The sequence below is a fragment of the Sciurus vulgaris genome, assembly GCF_902686455.1.
Source record: "Sciurus vulgaris genome assembly, chromosome: 3".
NCBI lineage: Eukaryota > Metazoa > Chordata > Mammalia > Rodentia > Sciuridae > Sciurus > Sciurus vulgaris.
This window is the reverse complement of record NC_136463.1, coordinates 173,860,940-173,873,792: the sequence shown is the minus strand read 5'-3', so window position 1 is coordinate 173,873,792 and position 12,853 is coordinate 173,860,940. Positions and strand designations below refer to the sequence as shown.

At 44.0% G+C, this 12,853-nt stretch overlaps 1 protein-coding gene across 1 annotated transcript in view; it reads right to left on the bottom strand.

The window, feature by feature from the left end:
- SGPP2 (sphingosine-1-phosphate phosphatase 2) overlaps window positions 1-12,853 on the bottom strand; it is a 108,221-nt gene that overhangs the window by 59,936 nt on the left and 35,432 nt on the right. The window contains 2 exon segments of the mRNA XM_079135142.1: window positions 2,382-2,461; window positions 2,464-2,539. Coding sequence (XP_078991268.1) covers window positions 2,382-2,461; window positions 2,464-2,539 — 156 coding nt within the window.

Genomic DNA, 12,853 nt, shown 5'->3' with positions numbered 1-12,853 from the left:
TTTGTGATTTAAAAAAACTACACTTCCTGGCTAGGCAGGAAGCAGGGATAAGGAAAGGAAAAAGTAAAAAATGGTCTCTAGTTTTAGAGAGAAAAGGACAAAAGAGGAAGAATGTAGGTCCAAATTATCAGAAGGGTACAACTAGGCGGTCCTTTAGATGAAGAGGCTTTAAAACTGGGTTTCTACATTTGGTCTTTGAGAATTCTTTGTTCAGTTTGACAATGCTTTACAACGTAAGCCTAGCTAGGTGCGGTGATACACACCTGTAATCCCAGCCGCTCAGGAGGCTGAGATAGGAGGATCATGAGTTCAAAGCCAGCCTCAGCAAAAGCAAGGTGCTAAGCAACTCAGGGAGACCTTGTCTCTAAATAAAATATAAAATAGGGCTCGGTATGTGGTTCAGTGCTTGAGTGCCCCTGATTTCAATCCCTGGTATAAAAAAAAAAAAAAAAAAAGTAAACCTACACTGAAAACAGGAGATATTCTAGGAAAAACAGAAGAATCCAGCAAATCTGGGCTCATTTTACTTTGCAGTAAGCCACAGGTGGAGCCCAGGGGCTGCTGCTCCCTAGTGCCCCCAGGTGGCCATGGGGTGAATAACTTGCATAGAAGACCCTCCACCCCCACCCGGGCAACCCTGGTCCCTGTCCTGGAGGAGCAGATTTTCTTCTCTTGACCCCAAAGCACTTTAATTTATATCCTTGATCAAGTCCACTCTACTTGTACTAAAAGGAGAAAACGCCCACGGTGGGAAGGTATTTAAGTGCACACAGGATTTCCTTTACATCCAACTAAGCACTTTCAATCCTCTTTTTAGGGCATAACCTTGAGTCAGGAACCCCCCTAAAACTTCCTCTGCCAGCTAAGCAAACTTGGACCCTAGAATTAGTTGATGGCTGACTCCCTTTGCCTGCTGGACTAGTTGCTCTGTGTTTTCCTGCTCAAAATCAGCAGCTTTGTAGCTGTTCGCACGTGGCAGGTCTGAGCTCTGGACCCTCCCTACACCCTCTCAAGGCACATTACTGACTCCCTTTTACAGAGGAGGATGGTAAGACTCAGGACAAGAGGATGGAGATGTGACCTAACTATGCCTGATCGCAGGCCTGCCTGACCCCAAAGCCTGTACATCTGCAGTACACCTCGCTGCCTCACGACTATCCACCATTCCCCCCTGTTACATAAAAAACAGAACTCGGCCAGACATGTGGTGCTCACCTGCAATCCCAGCCACTCAGGAGGCTGAGGTAGGAGGATGGCAAGTTCGAGATCAGCCTGGGCAACTTAGCAAGACCCTGTCTCTTTTGAGGGAATACAGGTTGCCATTTCTCTGGGACAAATGCCTAAAAGTAAAATTCCTGGGTTGTATGATAATTGCAAGCTTGTCATTTAATAAACTGCTAAGCCGTTAAAAAAATGAAAAATAAAAAGGATGGGGATGTAGCTCAGTGACATAGTGCTCAGCTAGCGTACAAGAGGCCCTGGGTTCCATCCCGCGTACAACAACGAAAACATCAGCACTCACTGGGCCCTAAGCAAAGTTAAGTGACAGGGAAAGGGAGCCCCACCCCTCTCCTGGGCCTGTCATGGGCTTTGTGCATGGCACCAGCCCCGCTGCGCTGGAAGGTCCCTCTAGGAAGATACTGCCTTGCATGTTCCACCTCTGCACTGGAGACTGGCAGCGGCCTACTGCTTGGAGTTGTTAGTCAACAGCTTCTAATTTTAGAGTTTGATCAAATTTTACTAAAGTGCCTCATTTTTATTTTATTTTATTTATTTTTTAGTTCTTGCAAGCTGTGCTCATTTTGGTCTTTTAAAATGCCCCGTAGAAGGGTGCATTTCACACCCACTGTGAGTTCTTAGAAAGGTCTTTTGTTCTGGGCTCATCATTTCTCCCCTGTGGGGAGGGCAGACAGGGCTGGTTTTGTCTTTTACAAACCAGTTGCCCTCAGATTTGCTTCTCCAAATTAAAGTAGACGACAAATTCTACTCCAAAGGCTTAGGAAGAAATTAAAAATACAAAGAACATATGTGCAAGCTAGGTGCAGTGGTTCACACCTGTACTACTCAGGAGGCTGAAGTAGGAGGATCTCAAGGCCAGCTGGAGCAACTTAGCAAGAGGCCGTCTCAAAAAAAAAAAGGGCTGGGGATATTGTTCAGTGGTGAGTGTCCCTGGGTTTGATCCTCAGTACTGGGGGGAGGGGCATAAAGTTCACATGCGCAAAGTACTTGAATACCAACGCAGACAGTTGTCTTAGAAGTAACAGTGGTTAGTAAGTAATAACAGTTATGGGCAGGGGAGGACAGTTCAGTGGTAGAACGCTTGCCCTGCATGTGTGATATCCTGGGTTCGAGCCCCAGAATACGACCACTATAGTACTTACAACCCATATCATGACCAGCCTTCTGGATAGGTAAGGATCAATATTCCAGTGAGTGAATGGAAGAAACGTGATGTAGAACACTCTTGACCCAAAGCAGCCGAAAATCGGAACAGGTAATAGTAGAAATAATTCTTCACGATGTACTTCTGTACATAAGCCTAGAAGAGAAACGTTGGAAGACTGTGAGTTCATTCAACATGTCCCCGTGACCCCGGCCTTAAACTTGCAGGCCTTGATCTCCAAGGCACTGCTCCTCCCCTGGCACGTCATTGTGGTCTCCCTGGAATCTACACTGCCATTGAACACCTGTGAATCCCAGTTTGTCCACACAAACATACAAGACATTAGTTTTCCATAAAACTACATGAGGGGCATCAAAGACAGAAGTACTAGGGGAAGACTCAGAAAAGCCTGGCCTTTTTCTGGTGTATACAGAAGGCCTGAAGTTGGGGGAGGTCATCTGTTTGGGCACCAGATGGGCTCCTGAGTGTGGTGGGCAGAAGGCAAAAGTGTGCATGCCCTAACCCCGAGAACCTGTGAATGCATCACCTCAAACTGGGGAAGGGGAAGGGACTTTGCAAGTATCATTAAGTTGATGACTTTGAGAGGCAAAGATCATAGGTATCTGGGGCTCAGTGAAATCACGAGAATCCTTAATATGGTGGAGAAAGGCAGAAATGACAGAGTCAAGAGCAATTTGAAGATGCAACACTGCTGGCATTTACAATGGAGGAAGGGTCCCTGGGTCGAGGAGAGCAGGTGGTCTCTGAAAGCTTTCAAAAAGCAAAGAAACAGACCTCCCCCTTTGGATCTCCCAAGGAAGGCAGCCCTGATTTTACCTCGATTTTAACCAAATCACTTTACACTCCCCACTTGCAAAACTTTAAGAAGATAAATTTGTGTTGTTTCATTCACTAGGTTGGTGGCAACTTGTTACAGCAGCAAGAGATATCTCATACACAGACTTGAGAAAGATCACTTGCCTCTGAACTTCAGTTCGCCTTTTAAATGGGACGAATAAAGACAACCCAGCACAGCAATGTTGTGAGAAACAGCAGCACACACGGGGTCTTTTGACACACGCTCATTTCTACTGTATCTTCCCTCCCTCTTGCCCTGTGAAAGTGACAGGGGTGGGCGGGGAGACTTGGAGTTAAAACAGGACTAGCAATCTATTTAAAACTGGTAAACAGCTTTATATGATGGTATGTTATTAATAAGTCAAAAACAAAAATATTGCAACCCTGTCAAACAAACCTGGAGAGAGGAATTTTAATGCTACTGAGAGCAGTCATACACAGTCACATACTTCATCAAAACCACGTCAAAGTGAAATGCCTGATGGGGGGAGGGGAGAGGAAAAGAAACCGTGCTATTGTAGGCGACCTGGCAAAGACCTTGTGGGTCTGGAGTTTTGTTTTGCTCTGCACAAAGTCTGAGGGTTTTGAATTCTGGAGGAGTTCAGGAAAAGTGGTGTGTGTTTATTTTGCCAATATTCACGGGTGCCTATGAGGTCCAGCGTCTGTGCTGGGTGCTAAGAATATTCAGAACAGCCAGGAGCAATCTGAGATTTTATTTGGTATGGGGGATTTGTAATGGGAGGGAATAAAAAATTAAACACACCAATATTGTGTTTAAGGCCTTGAAAAACGCCAACAGTAATTTTATATTTGAGGGATAAGAAAAGTTGACCTTGGCTAGGCGTGGTGGCACACCCCTGTAAGCCCAGGTACTATGGAGGCAGAGGCAGGAGGATTACAAGTTCAGCATCTTAATTCTAGTGAGCAAATAAAAAGGTCACCAAGGGTGATAGAGCTGCTTAAGTCTTTCATATTACTAATTAGTGCCTTTAGACATGCTTTTTTATAATCTCTCAGGAATTCTTTTAGAGATTTAAATACATGTATATGTATATTCTAGTGCAGGGGTTCAAATTTATTTATACCCGTTTTTATTGGTGCATTATATTGCACACAACAGTGAGATTCACTGCTATATATTTATTCATGCACACAATACGACAATATAATTTAGACAATAACATTCCCCATTATTTCCCCTTTCCCTACCCCCTCCTCCTGCTGGTCCCTTTCCTTTCCTCTAGGATCTCCCTTCAATTTTCATGAGATCCCTGTTCCCTACAACTTTCTTTCCCTTTTTCTTCTCTAGCTTTCTCATATGAGAGAACACATATGACCCCTGTTTTTCTGAGTTTGGCTTACTGCACTCAACATAAGTTTCTCAAGTTCCAACTATTTTCCTGCAAATGACATAATTTAATTCCATTTTATGGCTGAATAAAACTCCAATATGTATAAACACCATATTTTCTTTATTCATTCATCCATTGGTGGACACCTAGACTGATTTTATAGCTTGGCTATGGTGAATTCTGCTGCAGTAAACATTATGCATGCATCACTGTAGTAAGATGACTAATTCTTTGGGGTAAATACCAAGGGAGTGGCATAACTGGGTCAGATGGTTCCATTCCTAGTTTTTTAAAGAACCTCCACACTGACTTCCATAGTGGTCAGAATTCATAATCCCATCAACAATGTGAAAATGTCCCTTTTTCTCTACATCCTCTCCAGTAATTATTCTTTGTATTCTTGGAGGCTCCATTCTAACCAGAATGAGATGAACTCTCAGTGTAATTTTGATTCCTATTTCCTTAATTGCTAAAGATATTGAACATATGTTCATGTATTTCTTGAACATTTGTATTTCTTCTTTTGAGAATTGTCTGTTAGTTCATTTGCCCATTTATTAATTGGGTTATTTGATGTTAAGTTTTTTGTGTTCTTTATAATTCTGGATATTAATCCTCAGAAGAGTAGCTAGCAAAGACTTTCTTCTATTCCATTGGTTCTGTCTTCACAGAGAATTAAATATTTTTAAGACTTAAATATTCTCTAAATTTTCTTAGAAATAGAAGAACCAAAGGTGAAATTTAAAATATCAGCATGTGCCTAACGTGATAGCTCATGACTGTAATCCCAGAGACTCAGGAGAATGAAACAGTAGGATTCCAAGTTGGAGACCAACCTCAGCAATTTAGCGAGGCTCTAAGCAACTTAGTGAGGCCCTGTCTCAAAAGGAAAAGAAAAAAAAAAAAAAAAAAAAAAGGGCTGGGAATGCAGCTCAGTTTTTTAAATCTCTGGTACAAAAAAAAAAAAAAAAAATCAGCATGTATGTAGGACACTCAAAAGATTTCTTATTAATAACTTCTCTGTACACATGATTAAATAGCTTGAGAGTCAATATTTATCACCAAATTCTTGGGAGTTATATGTACCTAAGTAAAGTAGTAATTATTTGTTTTTTCAGAAAAAGAATCTTGAGTTTTCTTTGTAGGAAATCTTATTTTATAGAACTCCAGTGTAGTTTAGGAAGTAACAGGAATTTCATTTATAGTATATGTGTTCGTCTTGTTGAAAGTAATTAGAGAAAGAAGAAACATGGTGTTATGGTTCGGATTTGGAATGTCCCCCAAAGGTTTGTGTGTTGAAGGCTTGGTCCCCAGTGCAGCCATGTTCAGAGGAGGGGTTTTGGGGAGCTGAATGGGTCATGAGCCCTCTGACCTCATCGGTGGATTTTCTGTTGATGGGTTCTTAACTTAATGGACTTTTGGGAGGTGGTGAAAACTTTAGAAAAGGGGACCTAGTTGGAGGAAGGAGGTTACTTACTGTCCCTGTTCCCTTCCTCTGTCTCTGTCTCTGTCTGTCTCTCTATCTCTTTACTGGTTGCCATGAGGGTAACAAGCTTTGATCTGCTATACCCTTCTGTCATGATGCTCTGCCTCATCACAGGCCCAGATGGCCATGGAAACAGCTGACCAAGGATTGAAGCCTCTGAAACCATGAGCCAACATAAATCTTTCCTCCTTTCAGTTGATTTCTTTGGGTATTTTGTGACAGTGGTGGAAAGCTGACTAGCCCACATAGGTTAGAAATAGAAATGACAGGTAAATTGGAATGGTAGAGAGGAGAAGGGAAAAAGGAATCCCAGTTGGCCACACATAAGCAGTTGATGGCTGAGGTTCTGGGGTGTGTTTCCAGAACACAGGTTCAGGAGACAAGGACTAGCAACTAATCTTTTAGACAACAAAACATGAGAACATTAACATTTAGGTGGGTGGAGAGTCCCTCTTAGAAAGAAAATGCTTTGAGCTGGTTGCAGTGGCACGCACTTGTAATCTCAGCTATTCAGGAGGCTAAGGTACGAGGTTCACAAGTTTGAGGCCAGCCTGGGCAGCTTAGTTACCTTGTACCCTCCTTCCCTCAGAAAAGTGTTGGGTATATAGCTCAGTTGTAGAGCACACACACACATACACACACACACACACACCCACACACACGTGATTCAGAGGTTCATCCTTTGTGTGTGCCTTCTGTGCTGTGATCCCCCACACACTTTAATAAATTTATTATGCCTTTTTCTGCTATTAAAAACATGCATCTTAGTATGCATATCATCTGTCACACAGCCAAATGAAGAAGTGTCTGGTAATCTAGGGATGATAAGATGAAAATCACCCACACAGCCATCATTAGTGACTGCAAAATGTCACTGATAATCTCTTTAGTGGATCTGATTTGTTGGTTTGTTTTCCTTTAAAAAAAAAAAAAAAAGTGTTTTCATAGAGTTCTGTGTGCTCTCAGAATTCCCAGAATCCATCTTTCCTTTTTGGTCATAGATTCTTCTAAGTTGGGGTTTTCAGTAATTAAACCATTCAGAAGGAAGAAAGCTGCTGTGTGCGTGCATGCGTGCGTGGGTGCGTGTGTGTTTTACTGGGATTGAACCCAGAGTCACAGAACTACATCTCCTCCCTCCCCAGTTTTAGGGATGACAGGCCTGCACCTCCATTCCCGGCTTGCCATGTGCAGTTAGCAGGTGACGGGTGTTCTCTTTGAGGCCACCTTCCATGCGTAAACAGTCAGGAAAGGGAGGAAGCCCTTCAGGTTGACGGAGTGGGGTAAGAGGATGACCACAGAGGAGCTGTGCCTTCTTGACTCAGCTCTGACACGAGCACCTGGACACTATTTTGTTTTCTAAACACGCCAAGGAGTCCGAAATGCAAAAGAAAGGGGACGCACCAGGGCAGCACCCTGGCTATAATAAGGGCAGACGGCAGAAGCGCTCATGCCTGGCAGACTTGGCTGCTGGCCCAGCTTTTGAGCTTTCAAAGGGTGAATACAAGAAATAGCTTTTAGTCAAAACAATGTGTGACCTTGGGGAAGTCAGTTTGCCTTTTGGAACCTCAAGGGACTCAGTTGCAGAGGATGCGGAGGCTACAGTAGGATTACCTCACTTTCGTTCAGTTGCTTTCTTCCTTTTCTTGTGCTCTGCCACTGAGCTATGCCCCCGGCCCTCAGTTGCCTTTCTTCTTTGAGGTCGTGGGGATTGAACCCAGGGGCACTTTTACCAGTGTGCTACATTTGCAGCCTTTTTAATTTTATTTTTTTATTTTGAGCTAAGATATCTCTTAAGTAGCAGAGGCTGACCTTGAACTTGTGATCCACCTACCTCAGCCTCCCACGTCACTGGGATTATAGGCATGTGCCACGGTGTCTGGCTCCCTCAATTGCTTTTTAATGCATGATTTAAGGAAAAAAAAATAGCAGGAGAAATTTCATCAAAGAACATGCTGCCCAGTGCCTATTACATAATAAGACTGCAAGCCGTCCTCATGGGGTGAAGGTGAGTAGGCCTGAGGAGATCTCTCAGGCCAGGCCCCCATGCTGCAACAGCATTCTGTGCAGCATCCCAGAGCAGTTCAGTGGTGAGCTTGATGACTACTGACCTTAATCTCTTCCAGACCCGGGATATCACCCTGTAATTAACTTTGACCTTGAGGACACAGGCTATAGTTATTCCAACCTTGAGGTCTTTAAGGGGTTTGATAAATTTGGTACCACTGTTGTTGCAAGATCCTATCTTTTGTTACCATTTTTTTCACATTGGAGTTATAAATGTAAGTTTTCTTCCAAAGGTCAAGTTCAAGGTACTCCGCTATCTCAACAGAGCTGGAAGGAGTTCATGTCCAGGAGGAGGGTAAACTGCAACTCTAAGCAGTTCACTTTAATTAGAAGCAGCAGAAAGAGCTCATTCTCTGGGGCTGAGAGAGAGATCTAATCTATACAGGGCATAGACTCAGTGTTATTTTAAAATGACTTCAAAATCCAAAGCTCTTTCACAGAACACACTAACAACAGCCTTGCCTTCACAATGGCTTATCAAACAAAGGACATAATTACAACAATGTAAAGAGCTTAATTGGATTTCTTATTCTAGAATTGGGCGACACTTCATTCCAAGAAATAGAGGGAGTGTCGGATGGGCCCAGGGCCTCATGCATGCTAGGCAAAGCTCTACCACTGAGCTTCATCCCCAGCACTTTTATTTTTTGAGACAGGGTCTTGCTAGGTTGCCAAGCTTCTGGCCTCAACCTCCTGAGTCACTAGGATCACAGGCATGCACCACCACACCTGGCCCCAAGCCCTTTTCTTTATATTTTGAGACATGGTCTGCTAATTGCCCAGGTGGCCTTCAACTTGTGGTCCTCCTGTTTCATCCTTCTGAGTAGCTGGCATTATAGACGTGGGCCACCATACCTGAGAAAGTTGATTTTATAGAAAGAAAATGGAATTAAGAAAGCAGATTGGTCATTTGAAAGTTTCTTTCCTTGGAAGGCTGGAGCAGAACACAGAACAATAGGAAGACAAATGACTAGTTAGTGTGAATTTGCTTTTGGTTGCTGTTTTTTGTGTAAGTCTTAGGTAAAGGGAATTTCATTACCATGCAATTGAAACTGGTCTGTTTGGGGAATTTTGCAGTTACTTCTAATACTGATTTATCAGAATATCAGGTAAATAGCTTAGTTTCTGTGGAACTTCAATGTGAGTGACTCCACTGTCACTTTTAGCCTGGTCTGTTGGGGTTTGGTGCAGGAGCTGCAGTCTAAAACAATGGCCTCTTGTAATTTTCATTTAAAAGACCTTGGTTTAGTGTGGTGTGACAGACTAACAAGAAGGAAGCAAATGAAATACAGAGTGGACTGACCTGGGGAACAGAAAAGAACCCAGGGAGAGTAATTTCACATCAATTACATTGTCTCCCTGAGCCTCCATTTCCCCATCTGCAAATGGGAATAGTAGGAGTCCAGGCCACATAAGGAGACTGGGAGCACTAAGCGAGATGTTGACGGTGTGTGTGAGAAGCTCAGACCAAAGTCGGGCAGGGAATCCTCAGTAAGACCTAGCTGTTGGCTGTGATGGCGATGATATGATGATGGTGAAGATGATGGTGATGATGGTTGGTGGTGGTGACCATGATGGTGATGGTGATGATGATGGTGGTGGTGACAATGATGGTGATGGTGGTGATGGTGATGATGATGGTGGTGGTGACAATGATGGTGATGGTGATGATGGTTGGTGGTGGTGACAATGATGGTGATGGTGGTGATGGTGATGGTGATGGTGATGATGGTGATGGTGATGATGGTTGGTGGCAACAATGATGGTGATGGTGGTGATGGTGATGATGATGGTTGGTGGCAACAATGATGGTGATGATGGTGGTGACGATGGTGATGGTGATGGTGGTGATGGTGATGGTGGTGATGGTGGTGGTGATGGTGGTGGTGACAATGATGGTGATGGTGGTGATGGTGATGATGGTGGTGACAATGATGGCTATGATGGAGGTGGTGATGATGGTGATGATGGTTGGTGGTGGTACTGGCAGCCACTGGAGGCAGTGAGGAATTTTGGAAGGTGTTCCTCAGTTCTAATGTGCATACAAATCAACAGGGATCTTGCTAAGATGCAGATTTTAATGCACTCGACCTGGGGCCGAGAATTCTAAGGCATTCCCAAGTGACGTCCATGCTGCCATGTTGGCAGCCCATGGGCCACACTGAGCAGTAAGAATCAAGGATGCTCCCGTGCAGGGTTTTAAAATATACAACTGGTGCTCTCAGATTTAATCTGCAGTGTTAGGGGAAACCACAACTGGCATTAAGCGAGTAAAATAGTGTGATCAAAGTGACAGATAAAAAAGCTGGGGACAAACCAGAGAGGGACAGTTGGTGACGCCCATGAAGGATCCTGCAACAGTCCAAGCTCAGGAACTGAGTGCAGATAAGCACTGGACCACAGGAGGTACAAAAAGGAGGAGCACAGTAAGGCCCGCCCACTGAACTAGCAGACTGGCCCAGGGACCCTCCCTCCACCCCATTTTAACCCAGCCAGGCTGGAAAACTTTTTGTCATTTCTAGCCATCTGCAATCATACACTCCAACCTAACCAGGACGACACGCTCATTCTCATCAGTTCCTGAGGGTTGTCACATTGCCATGTACACTCCCAAGATCATTTTCAAGGTTGGCAACACTTCAGGTGCCTGGGGATGGGGGAGGAGAGGGGATCGGTTTATGTGCTCCAGAATGACAGACCCGGAGACCAGGGCTTCCCTGGAAAAATTCTTCCCAAGGTCATAGTGCTGTCCCCAGAGGCAGAAGACTAAGGACTAAAACTCTGTGTTGCTGTTTGCTGACTCTTGTATTCTGTGTTCATTCAGCCAGAACCTCTAATCTAAGGTCTAGCGAGTGGGAAGGGTAAATCTGAAGAATGGGACACCCCTTTCCAAAGAACCTATATTTTGCAAGGTTTTGGTTTCATTATCTCTTTCTGAGAGACTGGGCTTTAACAGATGTCCTTATACACTGCAGAGATGGAACATTTGTAAAACAAACACTCTCTCCAAGCTATAATAAACTCCAACTAGCATGGTAATACATACATGAGGTATAAACCCTTAAATACTCAACATTAAAAAAAACAAAACAACAAAAAAAAAAAAAACCATGAAAACAGCAAGTCTTTCCCAAATAGGCCATGTGCACATAGACCATTCGTGACTTATACTTTAGTCATGGATGGTTGACAATGAGCAGTTCACCTTTATTTAGCAATAAATGCTATGACAACGTTAAAGCTGGATAATGTACTACGGAGTCATGCAGGTGTTTGAAGGGATGCTGTCCAAGGAGGAGTCGTGTGAGTGGAGCCCCAGATGAGGAGAGAAGCTGGTTCTATTGGGGTCTGTGGGTCAGAGAGAGAACACCCTGTGTTCTCCAACACCGGGGACGTGGAACAGAGACAGGCGACAAGTCAAAAGCAGAAGGTAGGTAGAGTCAAGGTTTGAGATTGAGGCTAGGAGAAACAATGTGTCACTGGAACATTTTGAATAGGAGTGTGACTCAATCTATTCTGGTGGGACTAAAACAAATTTTAGCTAAGAAAGAGTGGGATAAAGCTCTGGTTAATGGAGCGAACTGGGTATATAGCTCAGAGGCTGAGCACTTGCTTAGTACACATGAGGCTCTGAGCTTAATCCCGAGGACCAAAAAAGTAAATAAAGAAAAATAAATGCAATGAGTAAATATTACTAGTAGTGCCAAATTCCAAAGCCATGGGCATGAAGCACTTCAATTCTACCATGAAGTAGACACAGACACCCCGAATTCACAAATCTACAGACTAATATGTTCCCATCACTTTCAATTACTCTTCTTATTAATTTTTTAAGATTAAGGAATCAAGCCTTTCTGACCTAGGGAAAAAATTGAATGATGATTCCTTAGGAAGCCTAAGAAAGATTGACAGTGTCCCTTGAAGGGGAAAAACAGGGAGCGAGAAAGCGTGAGGGTTTCTTCTTTCATCTTCAAGTTCAGATAGAATTACAGGTTGGGTGATCTATCTGATGTCTGCTCTGAGCTCGGGTGATTAAAATTTCAGGATGGTGAGACCGGAAATCGATAAAATGGAAAGACACACACAAGCTTGAGAGGGAACTCCTCGTTAATCACTTTCATCTGCTTCACTGGCCTTTGCAGGATCCCTCAGTCTGTGTCCAGAACAAGAGGGAAGCTGCAGGGACTGAGCCCCACGTGGCTTCTGTCCACGGTGGAGGGTAGTCGTAACCTTTCACACAACTGATGTCCTTCTACACTGCAGAGGTGGAGCATTTGCAAAATAAGCACTCTCTCCAAGCTATTATAAACTCCCACTAGCTTGGCTAGGTGCTTCCTCTTGCTGACCCGTCCCAGTTCAGCTTGTCCTCTGAATAGCTGATAACTCTCCTTTTCCTCAGGGCTGGATTATGTCCGGCCTCATGCAGAAGGGTGAGCCGGTTCCATGGGTACAGAAATTCTTAACACGCTGGCCTGGTGGTCCACAGCACGTGTTCCACCTGAATCTAGAAACGAGTCTTACAACTGCAGGATCAGCACTTCAATGCTCTGCCTGAAATACCCAGTATTCGCTTAGGAAGTGAATCTGGGACAGGGAGAGGGTTCGAAGGGAGCCCAGAATTGGAGGAGAGCCATCTGCAGCCTTGGCTGCAGGCGACAGAGCTGTGGGCCTCCCTCTGCTAGAGAATTCCCTCCGCAGATGAGAGGAGCA